The sequence below is a fragment of the Channa argus genome, chromosome 21, assembly GCF_033026475.1.
Source record: "Channa argus isolate prfri chromosome 21, Channa argus male v1.0, whole genome shotgun sequence".
Lineage (NCBI taxonomy): Eukaryota > Metazoa > Chordata > Actinopteri > Anabantiformes > Channidae > Channa > Channa argus.
This window is the reverse complement of record NC_090217.1, coordinates 2,342,406-2,370,238: the sequence shown is the minus strand read 5'-3', so window position 1 is coordinate 2,370,238 and position 27,833 is coordinate 2,342,406. Positions and strand designations below refer to the sequence as shown.

Below are 27,833 nucleotides of genomic sequence, written 5' to 3'. Positions count from 1 at the left end.
ACTGCAGCGTCACGTGATTCTTTGTGACATGTACACAGGTCTTTGTATCTATGTAGCTTTCTGTGCATTTTGTCATTTTGTTCACTCGGAAAGTATGTTGCATGACTGAAAACCACAAAGAAGACATTCAGTAACTCAAATCTACATGATGATGTGCAGACAGAAGTGTGTCACCTTGGTTAACTAGTTGAGCTCGTACAGTGGTGGATCATGTAGCAGAATTAAGCTCAGAGGATCAGTGCTGGGCACTGAAGCATCTTTGGTGTAGTGGCTAAAAGTGGCTTTGCATCCTTCATGCTGCTCGTGTGACACACAGGCCCCCAATACCCCACAATGACAACATAAAAGAAGTTTGCATAAAAGCACCTTCAGCACCAATTACAACCTGAGTGTGATGCTACAAGCTTGACACCCATTTTTGGGCAGATTCTCTCTTTCTTCTTTGCAGCACCTCTCAAGCTCCACCAGGTTGGATGGAGAGTGTTGGTGCACCATTTTCAGATCTGCCCAGAGATGTTCAATCCGGTTCAAGTCTGGGCTCTGGGCCCCTCGAGGACATTCACAGTTTTCCTGTAGCCACTACTTTGTTATCATGGCTGTGTGCTTCGGGTCGTTGCCCTGTTAAAAGATGAACCGTCGCTCTGGAACAGGTTTTCATCAAGGACGCCTCTGTACATTGCTGCATTCATCTTTCCCTCCATCCTGACTAGTCTCCCAGTTCCTGCCTCTGAAAAACATCCCCACAGCCTGATGCTGCCACCACCATGCTTTACTGTAGGGATGCTGTTTGTCAGGTGGTGAGCGGGGCCTGGTTTCCTCCAGACGTGACACTTGGGCTTCAGGTCAAAGAGTCTTTGTTTCTTCAGTTTCTCATGGTCTCAGGGTCCTTCAGGTGGGCTTTCATGTGTCTTTTACTGAGGAGTGGATTCTGTCTGACCACTTTACAGTACAGGCCTGATTGGTGGTTGTTCTTCTAGAAGGTTCTCCTCTGTCCACATAGAAATGCTGGGGCTCTTTCAGAGTGACCATCAGGTTCTTGGTCACCTCCCTGACTAAGCCCCTTCTTGATGCTGAGTCCTAGTGGTTCCAAACTTCTTCCATTTACAGATGATGGAGGCCACTGTGCTCGTTGGGACCTTCAATGCTGCAGAAATGTTTCTGGATCCTTCCGCAGATCAGAGGTCTACACACAATTCCTTGGACCTTATGTCTTTGTCTGTGCTCTGACATGCACTGTTACCTGTGGGACCTGATGTACACAGGTGTATGCTTTTCCAAATCATGTCCACAGGTGGACTCACATCAAGATGATCAGTGGAAACAAGATGCACCAGAGCTCAAATCTGAGTGTCACAGCAAACTTATGTAAATGTGATTTTAATTTTTATTTTTTAATGCTTTATGCAAAACCCCCAGTGATCCACTGTAGCTTTATGGTCGGAGTGTATCACTGTTGAGGATAACTCTCATTTTAAAAATGACCTGTGTACATGAGCAGCTTTATTTCTCTGAAGTTTTTTTTTTTTAATAGTCTCACAAATATCAGCCATCTTCCCACCATGTTTTACTATTATTTGAAGAGTGTAAACTGCACTTCAGGTCAGGAAAAAGCCCCAAATTCTCACCCTGCATGAAACTAGTGACATGAGACTGTAGTAGCAGTCTCATGTAACACTTCTCTATGAGAACGAGTCAGGTTTTCTGTTATTCTTCCAGCATCTAAGAGCAGTGTGTTGCTTTTTTCATCAAAGCCACATGATTAGAAATCATGCAGGACTTTTGCATCTTCCCCGAACATTACAGTGCTGCACTGTTGGAGATGAGTTAATAGCGTGCTCCATGTGCTCAGCAGGTTTGTGTGCTGTTACATGTTCCTGTGGCAGTGATTAAACCGAAAAGACTTGAATTGTTGTTCTTGGCAGGCTGTGTCTCTGTTGTCTCTGTGTTGCAGGGAGCCATATGAATGGGATCTCAGCACTACGCGTGCACCGTGCAATCTGGCCCGTTCCATTCACAAAAACGCTGTGTCACTCTTTTCCCCACCTGTTGGACTGATATGGATGCCAAAGTGGGAAAGGGCAGCATGCAACAGTTTTTCCATTAGCCTTGGAGTTCATCAGTGCAGCCTGTGCATGCACTTTGTGCTCAGCTGCAGGCCAAGGAAATGAACACAGACGTTATTTAAAGGTGGATTTTCCCAGTAGTCAGCTCCCCTGGCGGCTGCGGACCAACATGTGTAATCAGCCTAGTGCTTCTAGTACTGATGCATGTGAAGTGCGATATTATCAGGACAATTAGGCCACGTGCTATTGCTCATGAGGTGAGGAGGTGAGGAACTGCGCTTCAGTGGACACAACGGGCTGTTACAAATGTCCAAGACCTCACGTTTAATCAAAGATTGGGCTTTTTTCTGCCCTTACACTGTTTTGCATTAGTCCTTCCTCGAGTCACAGAGCTCGGAATTCAATGCCAAAGCTTTAAACACCACCATTAAATAATGCTGCAGTTAGCGTAGGCTCATACAGCAGCACAGCTCATCTCCAAAGTCACAGTGTGTCATGCTCAGGCTGCGTCTTTTGATGCTTCCCAGGTGGTGAATAGTGCTGAATTTGCCTCACGTGGCCGTGTACTCAGCTCCGTAACACACTGCTGTTTTTGCGTGCTGCTCCTTATCTACACACATGATTGTGCCCATTAATTAGATTAACTGGAGACATTCAGACAATTGGCTGCAGCTTGCTGATTTGTCCCTGCCACAATGAAGTGGTTCGACATAAGCGACACATTTTACATCTGTCCCGGATAGATACTGTGGTTCCCTGCCTGCTTCAGCTTCACTGAGGACATCTCTCCAGTACCAGGGTTCACTGTTTATTAAGTCACTTTTCCCATGTTTTCGCTGAATTGAATCAATTCAGATTCTTCAGTCGGTTACATTAATCACTTTTAAATGTCCAGTGCAGTCTTTCAAAAAATGAAATAAAAATCCCACTGCGGTGTGGTTGAGGAATAGGTTAAATTTTTTTTAAGTTATGTTTTAAACCAACAAGCTTTAGTTTTTTTTGCTTTGATCAATCATCCTGTTCATGCAGGCCTTTAAAAGAGCTCTGCTACTAGAGATGCTAAGAGTCAAAATCCACTGTAGATACACGCTTGAAAACATTTGGACGTAAAACATGGGCTGTGCATTTTGTCCCCTGTCGCTCTTCATTAAAGGCCTTTATTTCATACAGGCACCTCGCTACTGTATTAACATCGTGAACCTGTCCTTTAAGCTGTCACTATGCTTCCACCAAAGGCCTCGCTTTCCCTTAGTCCTGTCCCTGGTCAGAGATAGAGAGGTGTGCGTTTGCCTGAGGAATCCCGACGCCGCACAGTGATCGGCCAGGTGCATGGAAGTCAGGAAGCGAGGAAATCTAAGCTTCCTTTTAAAGTGTTCACTGTTATCGCTGGTATTGCATCTATGGCCTCTGTAGAAATTCTTCTCAGCTGGGGACATGAGGCTGCTGGAGAGAACTAACTACAGTGGATGAAAAGTCCTGAAATGTGCCCATGGAAAAAGAACAAGCCAAACCAAATTTGATTAAAGTTTTAGTTGTGTTACGGCCGATCGGTACAGTATTTGATCATATTAAGTACGCGCTTTGATTTCGGGTTCAATGCAAATTTGCTCAGCGAGTGTGCGTTGTCAGCCACACTTGAGTTTGGAGCCAGATGCCTGAGCTCGGATGAGGCTGCTGGGCAGGAAAAGGGGGGGGAAAAAAAAGAGGCTGATTGGGAAGGAAAGCTCATTCCTGCAACTCTGAATAATTCATTGATTGACATATGGCGTTGGAGAGAAAAGCCCAGTGATCTCTGTCTGTCCGTCTGTCGGTCTGTGTGCATTGCTTACTGTGGCTTTAGTCCACATTGTGTTCAATTGAGCGTGTGGCTGTTCCTGCATCATTTGAGCCCCACATTTAACATCTTTAACCAGCTGCACCAAATTCTCTCGTACGCTCCTGCTAGAATCTTACATATTCAATATTAGACATGCGTTTATGCTAAGCCAACGTCTGACTCACCAGTGGGATTCGAGGGCAGATTTCCTGATCTGCATTATCATGATGTGCCGTGATGTTGCATTGCGGAGGAAGCGTGTGCAGAGCGACACTCCTATCAGCCGCCATTCTGTTTCAGGGCTTCATGAATACCCGTCGACCAAATAGCTGTTTTAATAATGGTGGTCAAATTGGCTTTTCAGTTACCGTTAGCCAGCGCACGCTATACAACATCTGCATCCCAGCTGGCTTGAAGAGCTTTCAGAGTGGTGGGTGATCACAACAACTTTTACCTGTCATCTGTTAGAAGTTTCTGGTCTTTACTGAGAATTTTCCATCTTTTGTAGACTAAACCTTTTATTTATTTATTTTTAGTCTCTAGTTTAACTAAAGCTCCGGTGTCTTTTGGGTTTCACAATTAGGAGTTAACTAAGTGACATGATTTGCTTTCAGTGTTTAGGAAGGCTGCTAAGGGAACAGGCACAATCAGGTGACTCAGTTCACCTCCCCTCCGTGTCTATTGATTTTTCATAGACAGTGGAAATGATTTAAGGGGTAGTCACAGTGAGATCAAAACATAAAGTGCAGGAACAGGACAAAAGCGGATTGTATGTGCCGTGAAGCAGAAAAACATCCTCAATACACTTGGTGTTTCATACAGCTGAAAGGAGAAATTACACAGCATTACACAACAGAAATGTGCAAGGACAGGTTGCGAGTGATGTAAAAGACTAAATGTAAAGGTCAAACCTCTGAATTAGACCCCTTGAATCTGGACCATGGTCATTGTGCATTTTAAAATCCCACTAACTAAAAAAGTATTAGCTTGATGGAGACACACTAATAATTTAAAAAAAGGACATACTCATGATGGGAAATCATTCAGATGGATTTTTAAAAAAACGCTTTCTCTCTGCACATACAGCAGCTAACGTGTACTGAGCCATAGTCTGGAACAAATCGCTGGATTCTTGGTCAAATGCACCACCGATGTCCCCGTCTGTCCGTCGGCTGGCCCGCTCTCCAAGCGAAGGCTGCCATGTGCAGCTAAACGGCAGCTCGTGGTGGCTGAAGGGTGCACCGGTAGGAGTCTGGCCAGGTGCCTGGAGAAGGTATGGGAGACCCCAGGTTACTGCCAGAACATGCTGGGACACAGACGTGCCATTATACCCCACCCAAAGGGGGCTGAGTCTGGGCAAAGGGATACTGAAATCTGACTGAATCAACCTGGCCTGGCGACTTACTGGTAGCTCATGCTCAGCCCAGCAGCGTTCTGGAAAGAAAAAAAATTCCTTTTTTTAATTATTTTTATTATCTTCTCTTTTCTTAAAGAGAAATAAAAATCCCAACAAACAGATACAAATCCCTCATCTGCACTGACCGTGTGGAACAGTACCGCAGAATCTGTGGTACAATAACACAAAGCATAAAGTAAAAATGTCCCAAAACACCACACTAATGTCTCAGTAGCACAGGAACACAGGCCACCATTTTTGTCTCTGGGAATGTTTCGTTTCAGTGGTCTAATCCGACATTTATGCTTTTGGTTTATGTTGACCGTGTCTGTTTCAATCTTTCCAACCTGCTGTTCTTGTGGCTTATTGCATCACCCAATGACACGAGCGTGATGATGCAATCTGACTCTTAGCCCACGAACCGTCCCATCAGCCAGGTTTGAGTTCCCACAGGGAGGCTGGAATATGGCTGCCCATATCCACTATAGCATAGATATGGTGTATTATGCAACTGGATCTGAGCTGGCCCATTAAACAGCACAAGCGTGAAATCTAGGGCAGAACGCCCAGCCTCCTAAGACGTCGCTGCAGCTTTGAAACACCATGGTGACGAGAAGGGCTCCAACTGCGTCAGCCATGCAGAATGGAGATTCACACACGTACGATGACATAATTCAAATTTTTACTTTGAGCTTAAATATTACTGGCTTGACAATGTTTTTTTTGTTGTTTTTTTTTTTTTTTCTAGGTTTCACGTAGAAAACCTTTACGATACATCATTTTAAAAGAAGTTTTAAGATAACTTTCAGATGGTTTCAATCTTGGGGGTTGAGACCCATTTAGTGGGTCACAAAATATGTATTCTGGGGTCACAAAAGGATAAACAGGAAAAAAGTTTATTTAGTTTATTTTTAATGAAATGATCATTTTTGCTTTTTCAAGTCTGCGACTTCAGACTAAAACATCACTTACTGGTTCAATTCTCACAGCTCAAAGATATGTGCAAAGTCTGATGATAGTTTTAAATAGTGAGATGTGTGCAGTTCCTTGTAACAGTTCATTGTAATCCTGCCGGGGAATGTGTGAGTAAAGAAAGTGAAACCTAATCTCCACTTCACAAAACAAAGAATAACTCACCCGGCTGTCTAGAGTGATTTAGCAAATACTTTGCTTGCTGTGCATGATAACATTTACTCTGAAATGGTAAATGGAGGCTAATTTCCTCACGGGGATCAACAAAGTATATTAGGGTGGAAATGCAACCTTCAAACTACACTGAAAATTCATGCATTTTGCAAGTTGTGATGCTTTATATGCAATGTAAACAGTTTTTGTAGAATATACTGCATCTGAGCAGATACTTCACCAGGTAACTCACCTGATATAAGAACGGGCCACTGACAGCATCTCTGTTGATACATGTGAAGATCAGTTATCGCAAATAAGTTCAACCTGACGCTCCCAATTCTACAGTAGCTCGATACTTGTTACCTTCAAGGCATCATTTTCAATTCAATTGAATACAACTTTATCTATATAGCGCCAATTACACTGTCCACTGTCCTCGCAGCCGTCTAATCATTGGTCCTGTCCCACAGAGCCAAGATGATGTGTGAGGTGATGCCCACCATCAGCGAGGACACGGCTCTGAGCCAGCGTGGCTCTCAGAGCAGCACCTCGGACCCGGACTCCCACTTCGAGCAGCTGATGGTCAACATGCTGGACGAGAGAGACCGGCTGTTGGACACCCTGAGGGAAACCCAGGAGAGCCTCGGACTGGCCCAGCAGCACCTTCAGGATGTGATCTATGACCGGGACTCCCTGCAGCGTCAGCTCAGCTCCGCCCTGCCACAGGTGAGCCACAACAATTAATCCCATGGCATTTTGCTCTTGATGGACAGTTGGTGTGGGTGTAATAGAAAGATGGAGAGAAATGATCCAGGGCTGTAATTAAAATGAATATGTTTATTTTGTTTGCACTTCACTTCAGCAACCAGGATGCCTGCCTTTTTTTTTATGTAGGGTGTTTAATTAGATAGTTTTTAATAAACATTGTGTGTAGTAGTGGTGTCACTTTTCCTCAACGCTCCATCTGAAGTATTTCAATGCTCGTCTATTTTTGTTGCTTCAGTGTCTCTGGTAAATACTGTACAGCATTGGTTTCAATTCCTACAAACCCTGATAGTAAATTTGGTGAACAATTTCCAACTCAGGGTTTCTCTGTAATTCCAAATTAAGATTTTTTTTTATTTTTATTTTTTGGGTGATTTGCAAATCAATATCTATTTTTAGGCAGTTAATAAAGTCAAGACTATACAGATATGTTCTCAGGGTGGGCGGCCATCCGCCTTGAGCGGTTGGGGTGAGAGCAACAAAAAGCAACATAACATTGTGCAGGTTGGTAGGACCAGTAGCTGCACACTGGAAAACACACAGCTCCAAAGGCTCTGCCTCCCGTTCTAGCTTCGGAAATTCTGGGAACCACAAGTAGGTTTTCATTCAGTGTGTATTGATACTGCAGAGGTGCTTTGGATGCAATCACTCCATTGAAACATGATCTGTACTTGTAGCTTGAAATCTGTGTGCTTTGTTCATGTTTTAGCAGAATTTATTGGGAGAAAAACAAAGAATTAAACAGAGATTAGCACTTTTCAAACGTGTGTCAGTAATTCTAGTCACACGTTCTCCCCAAGACTCTGGAGGTTGGTTGGTGGAGAGAGGAGGCGGCGCACCGGCGATAGCACTGTAATCTGCATGGTTTCAGAGCCCAGTTTAGGCACATGCTCTGTCTACATGAGCTTTGGTGGGTTCTCAAACTGAAGCTTCAAAGAGCTTTGACAAAATGATACATCTGTTTCAAATGAATCCAGTCTGATATTTTTTTTATGCCAGGAGACACTGTGGATGCATCTTTAACAGAGTTTGCTGTGTTTCATCTTGGACTCGTCTCAGACTGTAGAGGTTATGTGGTCTCCAGCTCAAACCTCAGCCTCGGGGATTGTGTCTTCCTTAGAAGTTACACAGCAAAACATAATATACAGCTGAAAGCAGCACACACAGAAGCAAAAGCTCGAGCAGTACAAAATGCTGCTCCAAGATGTTTGAAGTGATCTGAAATGCCAACGCTGAATCGAAGACGGCATAAAACAGACGCACAGAGGGTTTAGTGGCCGCCTACTGACCACAGGGTCGGAGGTTCGCGCCCGGCTCTTCCCGACCACGTGTGGCAGTGTCTCTGGGCAACACACTGAGCCCCCAACACCCCATTCCCATCCCCAGCCGTGCCGTGCCGGTCCAAGCTCGGTAGAAACTGCGGAGGGATGCGTCAGGAAGAACAGACACAGATTTAATTCTGTCTTCCGCTGTGGTCCAAACATTCCCACCATCCAGAGCTGCCAGAGTGAAATAACATTTCTCTGAAATCCACAAGCGGTAACAGCACTGTGGTAACGTAATGACCGAGCTGACGCAGTGTTCTGGTGCTCTCCTCTGCACCCGGCTTAAATTGGATGTCACGCTGCTGATTGGGATCCTCCTAGCGACATCCAGGCACAAACGATTCCATTAATTAATGTGATGGCGTCTTATTGGCCTGTATGATATCAACATTACTCTAATGGTTTTGGAAAAGCTTTGTTGGTCCTTGGTAATTATACAGAGACACTCCGCTAAGAGAAAAGAGTCTCTGTGGTGCCCATGTTCAATATGCAGCAGATAAGAGCCGTATGGGCAGCTTGTGCCTTTTTGGACCAACACAATGGGCTTATTTCGCAGAAGCAGCCATGACCTTTTTGCCGGTATGTTATGAATGTCTTTGCTCTTCATTAGGGTGTAATGATTTTACTGCGTCCGACAGTCCCTTTGTAGCTGGCCGACTCTAATAAAGATGTCATTTTGCAGTTTTAGAGGCCCAGCTGAGATAATAATGTAGCTGGGTTCTTAAAGAGGGCAACAGACAGCTTCCAGGTCGCTGCCTGCTGTGGGAGTGTGTGCAGAGGAGATGGTGAATGAGAAGAGAAGCAGCAGCAGAGCTTGTTTTTTTAAGGCAGAAGTGACCTCATTTAGCGATAGGCAGGCTGTGAATGTGTCTTCACTGATATCACTCCTCTGTTCCTTAAGCCCAAAGCGCTTGCAGGATTAGGCCCTGGCCCACCTCAAACTTCCCGCCCTTCTTCGTCTCTCTTTTCTCTTCTTACTGTCTTTTCAGTTGTGTTGCCCTTTGCCTTGTGTCGTCTTCTTCTCCTTTGTTGTTGTTTTTTTTTCTTTTTCTCTTTCTCCTTCAGAAGTCACCGCTCTGCTATACATCATGAGACTTTGGACTGATCTGGGTGACATTCGCTGTCCCCGCTCTATGCTTACAGGCAAAAACACATCCCCACTTCCATTAATACCAATCAAACAGTGCCTCCCTTCAAACCTTGTCTTCCATTTCTGCCTCTTTTTTTGTTATGAGCAGAAGAATGTTAGCGGTTATGAACAGCCATAAATGTGTCAAATGCCCATTACTGCAAGACATGCCTTGGCTGCTGACTTAAATTTCATATTTATTGCACCATTCCTCTGAAAATGATTGTTCTGAGTGTGGAAAGCTTCCCTGGATTCCCAGCACTTACAACATTCCAGTGGCAAACTAGAGCCACACCAACACTAACTTGTCAAAACATTGCTGAACCAGTGCTTCACTGCAAGACATGTCAGGAAATTTAAATAGAAAAACACTAATGCAATGTTTAATGTACACAAAATAGACAGAATACTGTACCTTAAACACATCAAAACTGTAATATAAAAACCAATACAATACAGTTTGAATTACAACAAGATGGTGTGAATATAAAGATTTTTCTCCTTTTTATCACATTGTACAAAATCATATGCTACACTTTACAGATCACAATATGGAAAATGACCTAGAATTATGCAAATAGATTGCATTACATAGCCTTTAAGACATATTATACTTCCTACAAATGGAACCCATAAGTAATTGTAACTAATACATTTTGAAACATTTGAGTATTACGCTGGGCACCGTGGGTAGCGTGGCGGTGCAGTGGTTGGCAAGCCCACAGCGATATGACCTGTTGGTGCTGCCATCTCACAGCTAGAATCTCACTGAAAGAATTTTGTAGTTAATACAGCAAGGTCACGTTGATGCAGCAGATGAGGGCTGCTAGGTTTAATAAGTACATTACTTTTTCAGTGTTGTCACACAAAACGTCGGGGGCACAACAAAGCTTGCATCGAGCAAGTCTCAATGAAATTGTAAACCATTATTAAATGACCTTCTTGTCCTGGAATAAAGTCCTTAAATCTAAATGTTTCCTAGGCAGGCGCACTGTGTAACAATGTGTACCAATGTGTAACACTGTGTAACATTGCAACGTTGTAAAACACAAATTTTATTTTTTATTTCATTTATTTATTTATTATTCAAAGATTAGGTCACACAGAAATTTTGACAAGGATTGACTCTGTATGTGGGTCAGAATCTGCTGACCAGGTCAAAAAATAAATGGAAGATCCTTGGATAAGTAGTGAAACATTTCAAACTAAGAAGGAGAAGAAAGTCCAGTTGACCTGATTCAATCTTCCGATAACCAAACCTGAGAATCTTCACTGATACATAACAGTACAACAAAATAAACCGTTTGAACTATGCTTCCTAAGAATACATTTCAAACTGTATGGATGTGTTTCATTTTTGTTTTTTATTTAAGTAGTAACTCAAGTCCGCTAAAAGCTCGTGGACTCTTGTCCAAGAGGAAGAGGAAAAAACCAGTGGAGGAAATAGTTGTCAGATTATTTACTTGGCTAAAAATACCACAATGTAGAAATGGGGACGTGGTTGGGGGGAAAAAAAACAAGTACACTTTTCTTTGTTTATGAATTGTTGAACAAACAATATCAAATCAAAGCTCAGAATTGTGGGCGTGGCCTCCTTCTGACATCACAGCCATTAGAATGTCACCTTTGGTGATGATCCCTTTCAAGTCTAGTTCAGCTCAGTGTGACGGACACATTTGGACTTATTCTACTCACACGGGAAACTGTTTCAGAGAGACGGAAGTTCAACCCACGAGTGTTGTGGTTCACTGTCAAGAGGACTTTTTCTCAACACAACCACACAATTCTGCAGTACCAGCTAACATCTGCTGCTTTAATTCTCTAAAGCATCTTTGTTTGTCCGAGCAATGGCTGCAAAACAGGCCCTAACAAACTCGGAGAGACATGAGGGAACTGCTCCCTGGGGGTGTCCACAGTACTACGGACCACCGTGTCCCCCTGAAGAGGAGGTGCGTTATCTCAGAAACTGCCTTCGTAAAGCTCGCTGCCATAATGACGACCTGCAAAGTCAGATCAAGAGCTTGGTGCAGGAGGTCCAAAAACTGATGGACGAGAAAGCGACAGCTTGCTACACGTCAAACAATGAGAGCGACGCAATCCGCAGGCTGGAGGCCATTCTGGAGGCGAACGACAGGGCGTTCAAGGATGAACGACAGAAGCTCCAGAAGGCCCTCGTGGTGACCAAGTCAACGGTCTGTGAACTCACACACCGTCTCCAGCTCGAGGAGGAAAAAAGCAAGTTAAGGGAGCGTGAGTGCAAGGAAGAGCTCGACAGCATTGCTACACAGCTGGAGGAGGAGCGGAGGAGAGTGGAACAACAAAACCAGCACATCTCCGAGGTGGGTTCAATGACCCAAAAATACTACCACATCTGGAACGAGTACCAAGAGAAGGTCAACGAGCTATCGAAGCAGCTGGGCCGGAGAGAAACTGAAATCCTGCAGCTCCGAAAAGAGCGAGCGAGTCTCACCGACAAGCTCGCAGAGGCCACTCGTCAGCCGCAGAGCAGCCGAGCTGAGATCGACCTGAGCGAAGAGTGGCAGACAAAATACACCTGTCTGCAGGAGCAGCTGAGGAGAGAGCTCTCAGAGAAAGACCAGAGCTGGGAGAGCAGATTCAGACAGACGCAGGACGAGATGCGAAGACTCCAACAGGAGAATAACAAGTTGGCCCAAGAAAAGAGAGAAGCGGAAGAAGACAAGAGCTCAGCGTTTGTGATGAAGGCCGCCCTGGAGCAGGAGAACGCTACACTCAAACAGGAAAAGACGGAACTGGTGAAGGACAAGAAAGACCTCGTGAAGGACAAGAAAAAACTCCAGGAGGAAAAGACAGAACTGGAAGAGCAAAAGACAAGACGTGAGGACTACATAACAGAAGTTGAGGCGCTGTGCGTGAAAATGCATATGAAAAGAAAACGCTTTTCCTTCCACCATAAGGACGAGGTGGACTCAGTGACTTCAATGCTGGAGAAAGAAAGGCAGAAACGAGAGAAGGAGAAGACGCTAAAGAAACAAGAAGAGGACGCCCAGAGAGACACACAAGGACAGAAGACGGGGACCTGGCGTCAGAAACCTAAAAAACAGAAACCTGACTGTGACAGTTGGATGTAGGAGGTGGATACTGGACAGCATTAGCTGCCCCCCCCCCCCTTCTCCTCTGACTGTCCTTTAACCTCCCATCACCATCTCTTTCTCCCTGTGCGTCCTCCGTCTCCCTCAACCCCACCTCACCTCCAACCCCCCCCCAAACACTCCACTTTCTTTCTTACGCCCCACCCATGTTCTCTCTGTGTCTGTGTGGGTTTTCTCCTGGTGCTCAGGTTTCCTCCCACATTCCCAAAACAAGTACAATTAGACCAAACTCTAAATGACCCCCCCTCCCCCCCAAATCAATAAAATGGACTGAAAATGAACAAATGCAGTGTGTTGGTGTTAACAGATGGTTTTTAGGTGCTGTGCACTCAGGTCTGCTGGCTGCACCTGGATCAAATCATTTTTCAGTCTGATGCATCGTTCTGGATGAAGCTGACAGTATAAGAAGTGAAAATCAGCTACATTAGTCACATCTTACTGTTTACTGTTCTTCATCAGCTGATCTTGGTTTTGGCACCTGCTTGTAGTTGTTCACAAACTCCGATTCACTGAAGGTTCAGTCTCACAGATGTTCGTGAGAGAATGAGACGTATAATAAATTCACGTTACCTGGCAAAGGTGAGACACAAATAACACTTATTCTGTGTCTTTTCTTTCTTTGGCATGTGATCCTGGCTGATCAGCAGGCGTCTCTAACCCAGCAGCAAACGCCAGGAGTCAAGCTGCACCTTGTTATGTAGGAAAAAGAAAATCGCATGCAACAATAATTGAATGGGATCTGAAAGGTTGTAAGTGTGAAGTGGGGCATCATTATTGTTTTTTCCAAAAATGCTAATTATCGCAGCATCACAGTCCCTGCAGTGGCTTTGTCTAAAACCTGTACTCAATTTCAGAGTCACTTTTCCAAATGTGTCAGTCTCTGTGAATGCGCAGGTCATCATGAGACCGAGAACATGGCCTTGGACCCATGTGCTGGTGTTGATCCGACTGAGAAACTATGTAGCCAATTGATCAGTCACACGCTGAGGTTTGGTGACGGTCAGACTACGTAATGTAAATTACCACAGTGTCTCCTGCATGTGATTAAGCTTTGGATTGTGCTTTGATTTCACACAGTGATTGCAGTTTTAATTAAAGATTGTTAATTAGAGTTGACTGATCTAAAGAATAAGACCAATGTACATCTCTATCTGTTCAGTTGCACCTTTGCACTTCAAGTCAAGCCCGCCCCCCACTCCACCGTGCTGTTTATTAATCATACATGACACAGCCATTTTTCATTTTGAGGGTCTCGCCACAAGGCGCACAGCCATGTCCCTCCCATCCTTCCCAGGCTTCAGCCAATATTTTCAAATGTAGTCACGGAATGTACCATTCTTTAAGCGTCCGGGGGGGGAATGGAAACGGGTGGATGAAGGAAGGAGGGGAACTGGTGAAGCTCCCTGAAGAAGAGAGTGTGGAAACCACGACGACCCAGCTTGCTGAGCACAGCGCGTGAGAGGTGAATCCTCCCCATTGTCGACGCTCTGCCCTCTCCCTGTCTTTCTGTTGTGTGTACAGTAGGCCCTGCGGGCTACATCATGAGCCAGTCTGCTGGTTGCTGGTCTCCTCTGCCAAAGCAGCACATGATTACTGTTATCGTTTGTGTCCCAGTTCACTGTGCCCGCAGGCTAAATGTGCAGCTGATATGTAGCAGGGAGAGATGGGAAAAACGGTGTAAAGAGCAGCAGCTAATGTGGACTTTACAGGATTTAACTAGGTTTTTTCCTCACATTGCCACTTATATGATCTAAAAAAACCTTTATTCGTGCACACATCTGAGTTTGATCAAATAACGAGAGGGTGGTAGCTAATTTACTAATGTCCTAGTCACAGTGCTGTGATACATAGTAGTGATAATCTTCCTGTCTTGCAAGTGTTGACTTGCAAACTAAAGCTCTTCTTATTTCTCTGCTCAATTTATCCACAAAGCCTTGTTTTTCCCGTCTTCCCTTAATTCTTTTCTCCCTTTAATCTTCTGGGGATTGACAAAAAACAAGCGAACCCTTGGCGAACAGCGCATGCATCGAGTCTCTATAATGGCTCCGACAGAGCTGCTAGATCAATACTCTTGAAAGGTCGGGATCTGATTTAGGGAGACAGGTCTCGCCCTCCCCTCGATGAATCATCAGCGCTATTGCGGGCACCAAGTGTGGGATGCTGGTTGACCCTTTTCTGACAGCCGGTTGGTTGGGGGGTACAGAAGAAAGGGATGAGGTAGAGGGTTCTGATCAGACATGCCAAGGTGACAAGACGGTGCAGAAGGATCTCCTGCAGATGTAATTATCTCTCTAATGAACAGCGCAGTGGGGATCCAGAGTGCTGTGAAGTCGGCAAGTTGCAGGAACAGTAGCTCAGCCAAACAAGGACACAGCTGCTGTTTGCATGCAAAGTCTCCTTGAGGTTATTCAGTCAGTGTGCTCAAAGATCACACTAAGAATTTAGATTGTGGAAGTCTAACATTCTGAATTTCTGTCTCGCTCAGCTCACACAGACAAGTTGCTTTTAGCTGGAACTGTAGTTCAGATTTCCTAGAGTTCACCTGATTCATAATTCTGGAAGACGGCGCTAACTGCATCTGTGAGAAGGCACAGCAAGTTGCGTTAGGCTTCTAAAAGTTTGAATTACTGTTACGAGGAAAAAAAAGCTGCTTTCATGCTGAGTTTTTATATTGTACCATAACGTCATAGTTACACGGCGTTAATAAATGGTAAAACATCTGTGGTCGTAAACGTGATAGAAACGCTGCTGAAAGTCACTAATATGACAACAGAGTTCATTGGTGAGTCAGTGATAAATCCATAGATGCAACTGACTCCAATTTAACATAAGCTGTAAGTTCACTTGTTATCACGGAAGCAGACAATGTGGCCGTCTGCACCATTGTGGAGGTGTCTGTGCAGATTGCAAGTAATTACTCGAGCATGACAGACCAAGTTGTAAAATGAAATATTTGGTGCTGCTTTTACTTTCCATTTGCAGACTATTCATTTTTAATCTCGGTTCCTTCAAATACCACTTTTAAGAGGAGGTGCTCCATATTTGACACATCTTTCGTGGTAATCAACAGCAGTAACATCAGCTGTATGTGTAGTAGAAGCCTGAAATTGGAAATATAATGTCATTGATGCCTCCATCCAACAGTGGTGGCTTATAAATCGCCTGCCAGACCTGTGTCTGTGTCTGGATTCAGCCCACGTATTGTAGCGGTGGTACAAAGTAAGTACATTCAATTCTATACATAAAGCTACAGTGTAGAATTAAATTTTAGTTTTTTGCAAAAATACTAATAGGTGCTGTAGATTCCTCCCACAAAGTCAGACAGCAGTTATGTCAGGCTGCGTTAACTTGTGTTTGGGGGACAGTGGCTCCATCTTGTGAGGGACAGTATGTTCTCCGTGTGCTATGGTGGTTATCATTGGTTTCACTAAAAGCTTTGTTACAGCTCACATAGGTAAGTTGGCACCTCTTTACTGACCTACTGTGGCAGCAGCATTGACTTATGTGGCGAGGGTTTTTACACGACAAGAAAAATCCCTTTTAATGGAGGAACGTCCAGGCAGAGTGTGGGTGGCTGCCACACCTGTTGATGTGAGTGCAGAGCAAAGAGAGAGAGAGAGACACCAATAAAGAAGAGCAACGGAAAGCAACAAACAAAAATACAATCATTGCTGTGATGAGCAACTTCCAGGTGCTGCTACCAGATTATTGCCTGGAACACACAACCTCCTCCATCATACCTGGGAAAGGGACAAAGAGAGAGAGGGAGGGGGCTTAGAATATGCAGTGAGTTTCCATAAAGTCCAGTTATTTCCTCTAATTGCCAGGTGTTGTTTTTTCTTTTTAATGACTCATTTGTGTTTAGGAAGTGACGATGTGTAGGCAGACGCACTCTGAACACTTTGATGTCATCTCCTGAGTGTGATTGTGTGTGTGTGCAGGTGGGATGGAAGCACATGGAAGGAATTTGGGCTCGTGTCAGACCCTGAGGCAAGAAATTCAGAAGTTTTAAAATCTTAGTCCACACACACGCACACACAGAAGAGACACGTACACACACACACACACACAGACACACAGACAGACAGAGACACACAGACACACACCAACAGCCAGATCCTCGCTCACACACATTGATGCTGCTTGCTGCCTTTGCCTGAATGAATTACAGAACTGGTCCCTTGAGAGCCACTTAAGTGAGCACAGAGAAATGAGGTTGTGACCAATACTCAGCGCTCGTCGCAGTGCCGACCTGGAAATCTAATCCTTCTTCCTAAAGCAACTACATCTGTTTGTTTTGCCTCTGCCATTCATTAATATTACCTCCTCCCGGTCTGTGGACGCTGAAACGCTTGAATGAGCTGGTTTTTTTTTCATTGATAACTAGCTCAAAGCCAGAAATGTCCCACACTGCAGAAGATGTAGGCCAACCGATTCATTTCTGACACCAGATTTGAGAAAAAAAACCAGCGCTAATTCTATTTTCTCTTGGTTTTTAATTTTGGAAGCGGCACTCGGCTCCTCAGAGGAGGTCTCCAGTATAGACCATGCAGCTGTTCCCTCCTAATGGACACCTTTTAGCTTCTGAATGTTCCACTTGAAGGCCAGAAATGGAGCATGATGTCACTGGCTCTTGGCCTGAGAAGAGACCCGATCGCATGATGCTCTGCTCACTGCTCCCACCCACAGTACAAGGAGCCGACATCAGATCAATTGTTGTTGATTGTAGCACATCTAAAAGGAAATCTAACATTCTGAATGTGAGATTGGTCTCACTCGGCTCACACTGGCCCCAGAATCACCACAGACGAGCCGCTTTTGACTGTAACTGTGCTTCAGATGTGCACAATCGGTGCTTTTTCTAATGCTGCTAATTCTGTTTAATATTCAGTACAAGTGCGTTCAAATTAATTTGGGCACTTGAAGATTGAGAGGGTTAAACAAAAGACATTTAAAGCCTCTTTTTCAGAGTTCAGTGCTTTATAATTGTTCTGATCTGTTACTGCCGCCTATAAATGTGGAGAGATGAAGGACATTCCACTGATGCTCCACACTCAAGTATCATTTTCACTTAATTGTTTGATGAATTGGAAAGACCTTTACTAATAATATTAATCTTATCATCCAATGCCATTGTCGCATAATAGGTTCATTTTGCTAAAATGCTGGTGATGTTAGACATTGTCCTCATGAAAATGTCCTCTCATGTCAGCCAAGTGGGAAAGGAGCATTTGGGCAGTGATCAAAGATGGTGGCCAGACTCGATAGTTGTTGTTGCACTGCTGCTGCCGCTCCATAAGTCATTCAGCAAGTTGCGCCGGGTGTCCGTCCAACTTTGAGGTACAATGGGAGGTCGATGTTGGTCTTTCCCACTCTGCTGCTGTTTTAACACTGGTGGGTTTATTATTGTATCCTGGGAAAAAAAAGAAAAAAAAAAAGGGTTAGTTTCATTTTAAAGTCACATGTTGAATTGTCCGACCACGTGGGAAGAAATGGCAAACAGCAGCTACCTCACAACTTTGATCCAAGGCGAGAGAGCTGAAGCCCTTTCTGCATGGATAACTGAGCTGTACGTTTCATTTGATTAGTCTCAATAGAGAGGGATTCCGAGAGCAGATGCCCCCCGCTGCCCCCAGCTACCTCCACGGCCACATATGCATTCACTTAAATGAGCCCCAGTTCAACATTGGAGCTTTTTATAGCCTCAACAAATGACCTATATATGATTTGCTCCCTGCACCAAAAGCATTGTGTGTGTCAAGGACAGGAATAAATCCCCAGTTTTGAAGGTGAAATTTAATGAGTTGCTCCGACTCTCCGAGGAGCTGATCCTCTGTGTCTTACCATAGGTGCCTCATCCCAAACTGTCAGCGCCTCACTGTAACGTCCTCCTCTCTGTGGCAGATATGGCAGCTTCCCATTGTTCCCCTGCAGCGAGCACACATCCAGCCCACTGATGTGGCTGAGCTGTCCTTCTGACCATATGCCTCCACCTACCAGCACCACACAGTACATTGTCACTGCTACTCACATGTCCACTGCTAGTGTGATGGACCACATTTATGTAGCAAAGGACTGAAGGGGGTCGAACTTGTTTCTAACATTTTTTTGCCGTCAATGAGCCAGAGGTGCTTGACATAACTAGATAATGGTTATGATGTATCCCAGCTTTTATTTTGTGTATTTTAGGTTTGGAAGTGAACTTAAAGTGTCATAGTATTAAATCTCTGCATGGTAACATAACCTCCTGAAAACACACACAGAATCCCCTCATACAAACAGTTTTTATCGTATCTTTGCTTGTAGAGCTGCACAAATGTAGACCTTGTGATGTCACCTCTGAATAATTGCAGAATGTCATGTAATTGGGATACAGTGATGTTCCCACTATTGCATAATTGCATTTGCATTCTTGATTTTTAAAAACGTCGCTGGGTTGTTCATACTGTTTTCTTGTCCTTTAAGTAGTTTCTTCATCTTAAACTATTTATTGGTTTAGTTACTTCCGCTGTGAGGATGTTTAAGCAAAGTGAGTACAGAAGACGCCATCACTGTTCTGCATATGTATTTTTAGCTATTTGTATTTTTTTATTACTTTACTTTTGACTGTTTTTGTATTTGTCTTGCTAGTATATTGAATATCATGTGGTTCATGTGGCACATTGGACATGTGAAGGTCAAATTAAGTCCACGTGTAAAAGGTTATAGTGCGTTTTAGGTGCATTCTGAAATTTCACCCAAAAGTGGAATATCCCTAACATTGAGTTAGTAGTTAGTAGGAAGAGCACAGTATAAAAATAGATTGACGGCTCACTTAGCACTTGGATTGGTATTAGGCTGTAAGCAGCAGGTGGCAGTGGTTAATTATCATCAAGTGTTAGCTATGTGGCCTGTTATGTTAACATCACTGTGACTTGATGTTGCACTGGGATAATCATAGCCTGGCTTCCTTTAAAGACAGGGCCAACCAGCCCAGCGCTCCCACAGCTGGTTGTTTTGTTCCCCGTGCTGAGAACTGTCATATGTTGCCCGCCTCTTGTTGCCAACTGCTGCCCGGCCAGCTTCTATCACAGGTAGCCGACAGGGCACATCATGTACTGTAGCACGTCCACGTCCTCTCCACCACGGTGCCGCATTGCAACTGTGGAAAGAATCAACCCCATGAAACCCAGTGGTGGTGTTCTCTCTGTTTTATTTATCGCCGGTTAGAAAACGTGTCCTACATCTGCTGGGATTATGTTGGTGTAAGTGAGTCAGCTACATCCCCTTATAAATGTTGAAATGCCCTTAGGATAAGCATTAGTAGCTCAGGGGGAAGCATTGCTGCATAACCACACGTGCACGTTACAATCTCAGTTGTCCTCCGTGCAGCTGTCTTCTTGTCTTAATTCAAGTTTTTATTTTTTGAACAACATATTGATATTTGCAAACAAGCGTTTAACATTGTGTGGTGATTAATGGGGACTCGCTATATGTGATGCATTAAGGCATTTTTCTGCAGGAAAACAGAGCCTCAGTGTTGAACAAAGCTTTAAAACAGCAAGTGATGCAGTGGCTGTGAGAAATACGTGAGAAAATGTTGTGCTCGTCGGTCTGTTTGGTCTGATCAAGTGTTGGCACAATGCAGTGTGTCAGTGATGTCATAACCCTTATGTTTTAACTTACTTGGAGGGGTTTTTAGGGAGCGTCCAGGAACATCGCTGAGAGAGGTCGGACAACGAAATGAATAATTACCAAACATGCAAACCATCTAATAACACCTCCCCTTAAAGTCCTTCGAGAACTCAAGACCCCTGGTGCCTCAGGTTGTACCTGTTAGACTGACTGGTAAAAGTTTCCCATTGATGCTAATAAATACTGCCAGCATCTACTGTGAAGTCATGGACCCCTGTCCGACAGAAATGTGCACGCAATCAATGCCAATTTTACCCCTGTTGGTTTTTCTGCAGCAGAACTTCACATTTGTGCATTTTTAAAAAAAAAAGCTGTCATTGTGCGGATTCCTCATCACGCCGCTGTCTGCAGATTTGCCCGTATTCTTGGGAGCTATGTGTTGAAATACTGCTGCAGTGCTGCAGACGCTGAAGCTATTCATACAGCACACTACTAACTGAATTACTCCCACTGTGTCTCTGCAAAGCCAAACGTTTCCATTGTTTGGAACAAAGGAGCATTTGACTGGGAGACCATCACTGCTCTGCTGTGGGATGTGAGGATTACAGGTTTCATGCTTTATGGCTGCCGTTAAACGACTGGCAGCGTTAAGAGACGTCAAACTGGATCTTGCTAAACCTTTTTCTTTTCCAGGTTTTCCACCAACTCCTCACAGAATATAGACCAGCAGTAGTGCATTTTAAGATGCTGTCACGTGCACTGGCTTGCCGCTGACATGCCTAATGCGGCCAATTAGTGTCTTGATTGGCCAATCTGAAGCAATCTCCTTCCATCTCTGACAGCATTAGTCATGTTATATGCAGACAAATGCACGGCTGATCACAGATTCCCTGGAGGTGGGATTAGTGACACAATATGTTCCGTGTCAATCATTTTGTCCACATTACCAACTATGGTTACGCAGATTATTGAGGTGTAATCTGCATGTGTAGGAATGTCTGTCTGTGCTGCAGTACTTGTCTTTACCAGCGCTGTGAAGAATCCACTAGGATTTATTAGGCTGCTTGATTCACCATTTGATGGAACCGTAGTGTGATGTCACGCCGCTCTGCTTATTGACATTAGGTTGGAAAAGTCTAGCAGCGCAATGATGCAACTGCGGACGAGCGTTTCTTCCAGCATGAATCAATGCAGTCGGACTCTAAGCCGAGCTCCTCTGGATTCTAGTGGACGTTGGAACTCAATGACTCAATCATGCAATCTGTATTCTAAGGTTATCAGGGAGCCGAGGGGCTTTCAGAGTGTGGAGCGACTGTGCATATGCATGTGTGGGTGGCTGAATAAGTGTATGCATAGAAAGCTGTGGTTGTTTCAGGTTATGGATGTATTTGACTATAGTGTTATAAAAACATGATGCAATCAAATTCATAATAGAAAAGTATAGTACAATGCAAATATGTTAAAATGACTCACTTTGCCTCACAAAAGTGTGCTGAATGCTGAATACGTTGCAGCAAGGTCTGCAGAATTAGCCTGCTGCAATATTTAAAGGCATCTGTATCTTAATGAAATAATCATGCAGTGATGACAGTGTGTACGTAAAACACACACACACACTGTCTTCGTGGCTGTGCCACTGAAACCAGCCTCTAATCAGCTCTTCTGAAGGAAAATATTTTTCCACTTTAATGTTTCTCATCCCTGGAGTTCGAATAGCATTGTATTTCCTCTGCCACAATGCATCAACTGAAGTGGTTGTCTAAAAACACAATTAGCCCCCGAGATGACTAATTGTGTTCTTGTTTTGTCATTGAGCATGACGTGCAGTTGTTATGACACAAATCTCTGAGGCTGCGTTGCACGTCTATATTTGGCCGTCAGCATGACAGTGGCAATTTATAATTTGCTCTTGTTTGTGGAACCGTTACGTGATTCGCTTTCACACGTAGGAAAGACGGGGAAGGAGGAAAACAGATGTGCGGCGTTAATTTACTGAAAGGTAGAACGCAACGATGGCGGCAGCCGTGCTGCAGGGGCCGGCGGCACAGCGCTCAGACGGACTAATCTGTCCTGCAGTTCACCCTTTAACCTCTGCCTAGTGCTTATCTGTGTCTCCCATTCACACTGGACACCAGTGAATATTTCTTCGTGCCTTTACAGGCAATAAATTTGAAGGGGGCAAAAAGGTCCCATTTGTCCGATGCTGTGTTTTTGAACAATAATAAGTGCATTTGGCTGCGTGTGACCTCGTGGGGACGTGGAAGTACACTTTTGACTTTTAGACAGATTTCCCATTGCAGCCGGGGGAGAAGCAAGTCGATTTCAACACTAACAACCTGAATAACTTTTAATTTCTACACTGTGGCTGAAAGAATGCAATTAGTCCTAAACCTCAGCTAGCTGCCTCCCACTCTGCCCACTAGTGGATAACATATTAAATCCTTCATAAAATACACAAAGTACGTGAGGAAGTATCCCAACAAGGACTGTGATGACGCAGCGATTGTCTTTTGGACATGCTGTCCTTAACTATATAATGGAAGGATTTTTTAATGGTATATATCTATGTAAGTACTTTTCAGTTGTCCTTCTCAGCTGTCCCTCTGCTTTATTTCGGTCTTGGTAATTGGTCAGTTGAGGTAATGAGGTCAGGAGCAGGTATAAGAAGCCAGTTCCTGTTTGGTTTAATGGGTTCGCAGTCATTCACGGAGTTGATGGTCGCTATTCATTGTGAAATAATAGATGTAAATGCCAGCTTCCTGCACTAATGGAGCTCCTGGACGTGGAGAAAGCCTGAATCATCTCTTATCTAGAAGGAGCCGGTTAATGATCACCAGACGTCCTGCTTTGTGGCATTAGGCAACAGCTGCATGCTTTTTTTTAGAAAGAGTTCCGCTCCCTGTGTCTCGTTTTTGGCCGAGAATCCCAGAGGGGAGCACAGTGGTAGAAACCTGACAATACCATCCGGCCCACAAGGTTCTAGCGTGGCAGCGAGGAAAGCGGCCCAGAGAGAGGCGGCGGTGTCCTCCCAGCTTGTCGGTGAGGCGGTGTGATGCACAGCTGCATGACGGACAGCTCCAGTTCTGCTTCACAAAGTAGGTCGCAGCCAACTACCCCCTCTAGTGAGATGCTGGCAGATAGACAGAGAAAAGACAGAAATGGGAGGTAGAACTGTGCACATATTTTATAAATCACAAAAGCTACATCAGTGATGTTTTATTGCCTTGTTTGGCATAAAGCCTGCTTCAGATGTTTGATTCACTGTGACTGAATAAAGCCCTGCTATTGTCCTGAATAGCAGACTCGCCTATTGAACACTTGAAGCCAACTGTTGACTTGTTTTGTCCCCATGTCCCCAGTTAGATGATTGGGTGAAGGACACTCACCAAAAACAAAGAGATGTTATCACATCATTCAGTGATACTTATGTTACTCCCAGCACCATGAATATGGGCCAGTAGGTACCTGCTCCACATGCTAGTAGGCTCAACAAGGAGTTTAGCTTAGAGAAACACTGGCTGATGCTTTCAAACCAGAAACCAGTGTCATTTGTCTTTTCGAAGTCCTGTGCTCCAATCAATCCGTACTAAACCCTAATTGCTTGTAAACTGACTGCGTGACAATTCACGGGGATTTGATGAATTTGTGATCACACGGTGACATTCTGCAGGGTTTGAATGTGTTAAGAAAATGACGAAATGGCATCTTTTTTCTCTTTACGTGGATTGTAAATGCCAGTTCTTCTTTCTGCCACCTACCAATTGCACGTTTTTTCATATTCATGAATTGAAATCAACCTTCCAGTGGCATCACTTAACGCAATGTACAAAATCCTCTGTTTTGCAAAATGATGCGAATTATTCGAGTCTGAGGCTTCAACATATAGGACCCAGTATGATGTTTGCATTTGCCTAAATGAAACTGTGGGATGAATAGTTTCTGTGAAGTCTCAGCCGCAGAGGAATTGATAAATGATCATTTTCCATGTGCTACGCTGCTGCTGCTGGTAGCGATGCGAGATTGTGAGGCGAAAACAAAACGTTTCGTTGGTCCTTAGTTCAGCCTCAGGGAATACAAGTAATTTCCTAATTAACAATTATCTCGACGTCTACGGTGGATCATTTGACCAAAAATGGAAATGAAGAAAACAGTGAATATTATTTTATCCTCGAGAGATGTCATTCTTTCCTCTTAACGATAAGAGGAAATCACCACTGACTCATCATTTCCAAGCCCTTGGACGGGAAGAGAAACACTTTATTATTATTTTCGCCCTGAGGCTCGTCTTTTTATATCATTTAGAAACGTGTTAGACTGTGGGAAGCAAATTATCAGCTGCAGATCTTAACTGACTTTGTAACACACAGTAGCAGCATTCATAACAACCACTAAAATATATTGTATTCATCCCAGTAAAACTGTCAGGCAATAAGTTAAATAAAGATAATAAATAAAAAGAGTTGGCATTAAAGTACATACAGTTTATACATACGAGAATGTCTGAATATAATAATTCCAGTTGTTGTCAGGTTTCATTGTTGTTTCAGTGAAAGTGTCCACAGCTACTGAAGTGAGGGCAAAGGATTGTGGGAGTATTTATAGAAGAAACAAATATTTCCAGGTTGTGTCTATATATACAGATGCATAACCACAGAGCTCAGTGTGGCATGAGATGATCGTTCTGATAATAGCTCTGGTTCTTTCATAACTTGTCTTAAGTGCATTGGTTAAAAATAGCTCCCACTCACAAACGGCTTTGAACAGACTTCAAAGCTTGAAATCCTTTATTTGGAAGGTGTCGCAGCCGTTGTATTTTTAGACTGACCTGACAGACACACTGCTCTGCGGTCAGAGCTGTGGTTTTTGCTTTAGTGTTGCTTCTCAGTTCTCAGGGCTTCAGTTAGAGGCAGGACAGGTGTTTTCACAGCAGACCTGCAGAAAGATCAGGTAGAGCGGTGAAATCTGAGGCTTGCTCTTCCCTTTCACACATCCTACTTTAAGTATTTAAATACACGGATTGTAAAATACAAAAGCGTGTATCTGGAATCTCCGTAATGTGTCATCACACATTGGTTTCCGTGCTCTTGTTCTTGGGAGACCCACCTGAGGTCCCTACAGGTTACCACAGAGACGCAAGGCATGGGTGGGGTGGAGAGCGGCTGGGTTTCCATGGTGATGTAGGAGATGATAACGGAGGATATGGGCTCAAGGGGGAGGAAGAGGAACTGTAATGAACCAAAGAAACATCATTTTAATATTGCAGTTATCTCAAGGGCATGTATTTTTTTTTTTGTCATTTCCTTCAACTTCAGCTACTGCGTTTTGTTCTTTTGTGCCTGTTCTGATATTTTAATGTCAGAGCTGGATGGTTGGTCTACATTTGTTTTGGAACGAGAACATGCAGCAAATGTCTGTCCTCACAGGATTTGGCGCTTTGTCTGTCTCCAGGACTTCAGTCCTTTCTGACCAGTTGTCAGGTGTGTGCTGTTCCCAGACTGTCAAAGACACGAGAGCTGTGATAGATGTTGTCTGTGAAAGTCTTTGCTAGTCTTCCAGTGTGTCCTCACCTGCATTTTGCCTCTGTCCCACCTACTTTTCAACTTTTTATTTTTTATTTTTCAAAGCGCTGCACTATACTCTAGGACCTCTACTACAGTGCAGGTTATTTTTCTGTAACGCAGCACAGGTATTGATTATACCCGCGGCTTGAACGTTAGAAGCTCTGTACTAATCATCATAATGAGAAATCGTTGGACATTGTGCCGACTGATGGGGCCACTGCAGGAAGGGGGGGGGGGGGGGGGAACCAATCGCTTGATTCAGCGAGAAGTGTGCAGATGGCTGGAGATGTGATGGATGCACTGACGAAAAGTTGGGAAAGAAAAATCTGTTGTGATGGAGAATGTTGATGTCGATGCATTTTTGTATTACAATGACTTTCTAATAACTCACTTACGGTATTGGAAGACAGTGACGTGGTGCATAAACCCAGTCTGCAGTTCTCTTGAGGTTTCAGGCCTTGCTGTACCCTGCATGCTTTGGTGTGTCACTGGTAACACTTTTCAAATGTGTTGTGCAGCATCAGTTTGATCAGTAAAAAAAAAAAAAAAAAAGCAGAGAGGCACTGGAGCACAGGTGTAGACAAACATTCTGCCCTTGACCTTCACATCCTGACAAAGTACTGCAAACCATGAAGAAGTTCATAAGCAGTGTGTGCTTTACACCCAGCTCCACATAAATCTGCCTTTAGAGTTTTCTCTTTTTCTCCTGTTTCCAGCTGTTTCCACTGCCCAGTTTGCTGGTTTTAAATGGGAGACAATGCAGAGACACTGATGCACAGGGTGTGATCAGAGTCAGAGGCTCACTGTACACACACTTGTGCTGTTTGGAGATGAGTCATATTGAAAGGCTAATGAGCTCCTCTAATTCTCTGGACCTTTTATATCCATGATGTCACCATGAGCCATTGGACGTAATGGGAAATGTGACTTGGCGAACTGTTGTCGACTAAGTGGGTCCTGCCACATTAACTGAATGAAACATTTCGTTCCATTTTCAGTGATTCCCAGTGTAATTGGTTTTACTGATCGCGGAGACTTGAGCCCTAAAAACCAAAGTATCGGCCACTGGATTTGATCAGTTTTTATTTCTTTTAAAAACTACCCAAAAAAAGATCAGTTCCTCTCACACACTCACACAACGCTGTCCTGTAAATTACATAAGGCAACGTGACCCATCTTCCCGCTGCTTTTATTCTTCCCTTAGTCTGCTTTGTCTTTATCCTTTTCACCTTACCGCCAGCACTGCTGCTCTCACACACACATCAGAGCACTCTCTCCATCGCCTTTACATCTACGGACACACACACATATACACATACACACTACTACCTCTCTCTCTTTGTTGCACTTTTAATGCACTTCTTAAAATCTATTCTCCGTTTTCCTCTCTCATTTTTTTGCTAACATTTTTGTCCTTCTCATTAAATTACACACATGTGTACACACATGTGTACACACAGCAAAGACACAGTCACACACACAAAAAAGGAAACCAAGAAGTAGCACAGTGGCGAAAACACACTGACGCGTCAGCACACACAGGTACACACACGGTGTGCTCCCATTAGTTCTTGTGGGTTGACCTCCCTCTGTTTGATTAAAGACTAACTGTGGGAGGCATGTGGTGACTGACCTGGTCGCAGCATGCCACACACACACACACACACACACGGATACAGTGGCTCATATTGTGATTGGATTGCATGGCCCAGGCACCACAGTCTCCCTGGAGCCGCCCGATAAGAAGTGATGTCACAGTCTCTGTTTAGACACATCTCATCTCTCGCTTTTCAACAAGGGCAAAGCACAAAGCACAGGGCAGCGTTTGTCGTTCTGTCCGTCACTCACACGTACACACATTATTTTCACACACGTGTGGCTGAGCATCAGTGTCTCCAAGCTGAC

The 27,833-nt window shown here is 44.0% G+C and overlaps 2 protein-coding genes across 20 annotated transcripts in view; both read left to right on the top strand.

Moving 5' to 3' along the window:
• The window catches only part of ppfia2 (PTPRF interacting protein alpha 2), a 126,236-nt gene that overhangs the window by 2,413 nt on the left and 95,990 nt on the right, over positions 1-27,833 (top strand). For all 19 annotated transcript variants that reach the window (XR_010911940.1, XR_010911941.1, XR_010911938.1 and 16 more), the window contains exon 2: positions 6,874-7,129. Coding sequence is in view for 9 of the 19 variants with exons in the window: in XM_067489670.1 (XP_067345771.1) it covers positions 6,881-7,129 (249 nt within the window). In the remaining 10 variants the exon portion in view is untranslated. The remainder of the gene's footprint in view (positions 1-6,873; positions 7,130-27,833) is intronic.
• LOC137106653 (trichohyalin-like) lies at positions 11,470-12,732 on the top strand. The gene has a single exon (XM_067490263.1). The coding sequence runs from the start codon at positions 11,470-11,472 to the stop codon at positions 12,730-12,732; it is 1,263 nt and encodes a 420-aa protein (XP_067346364.1).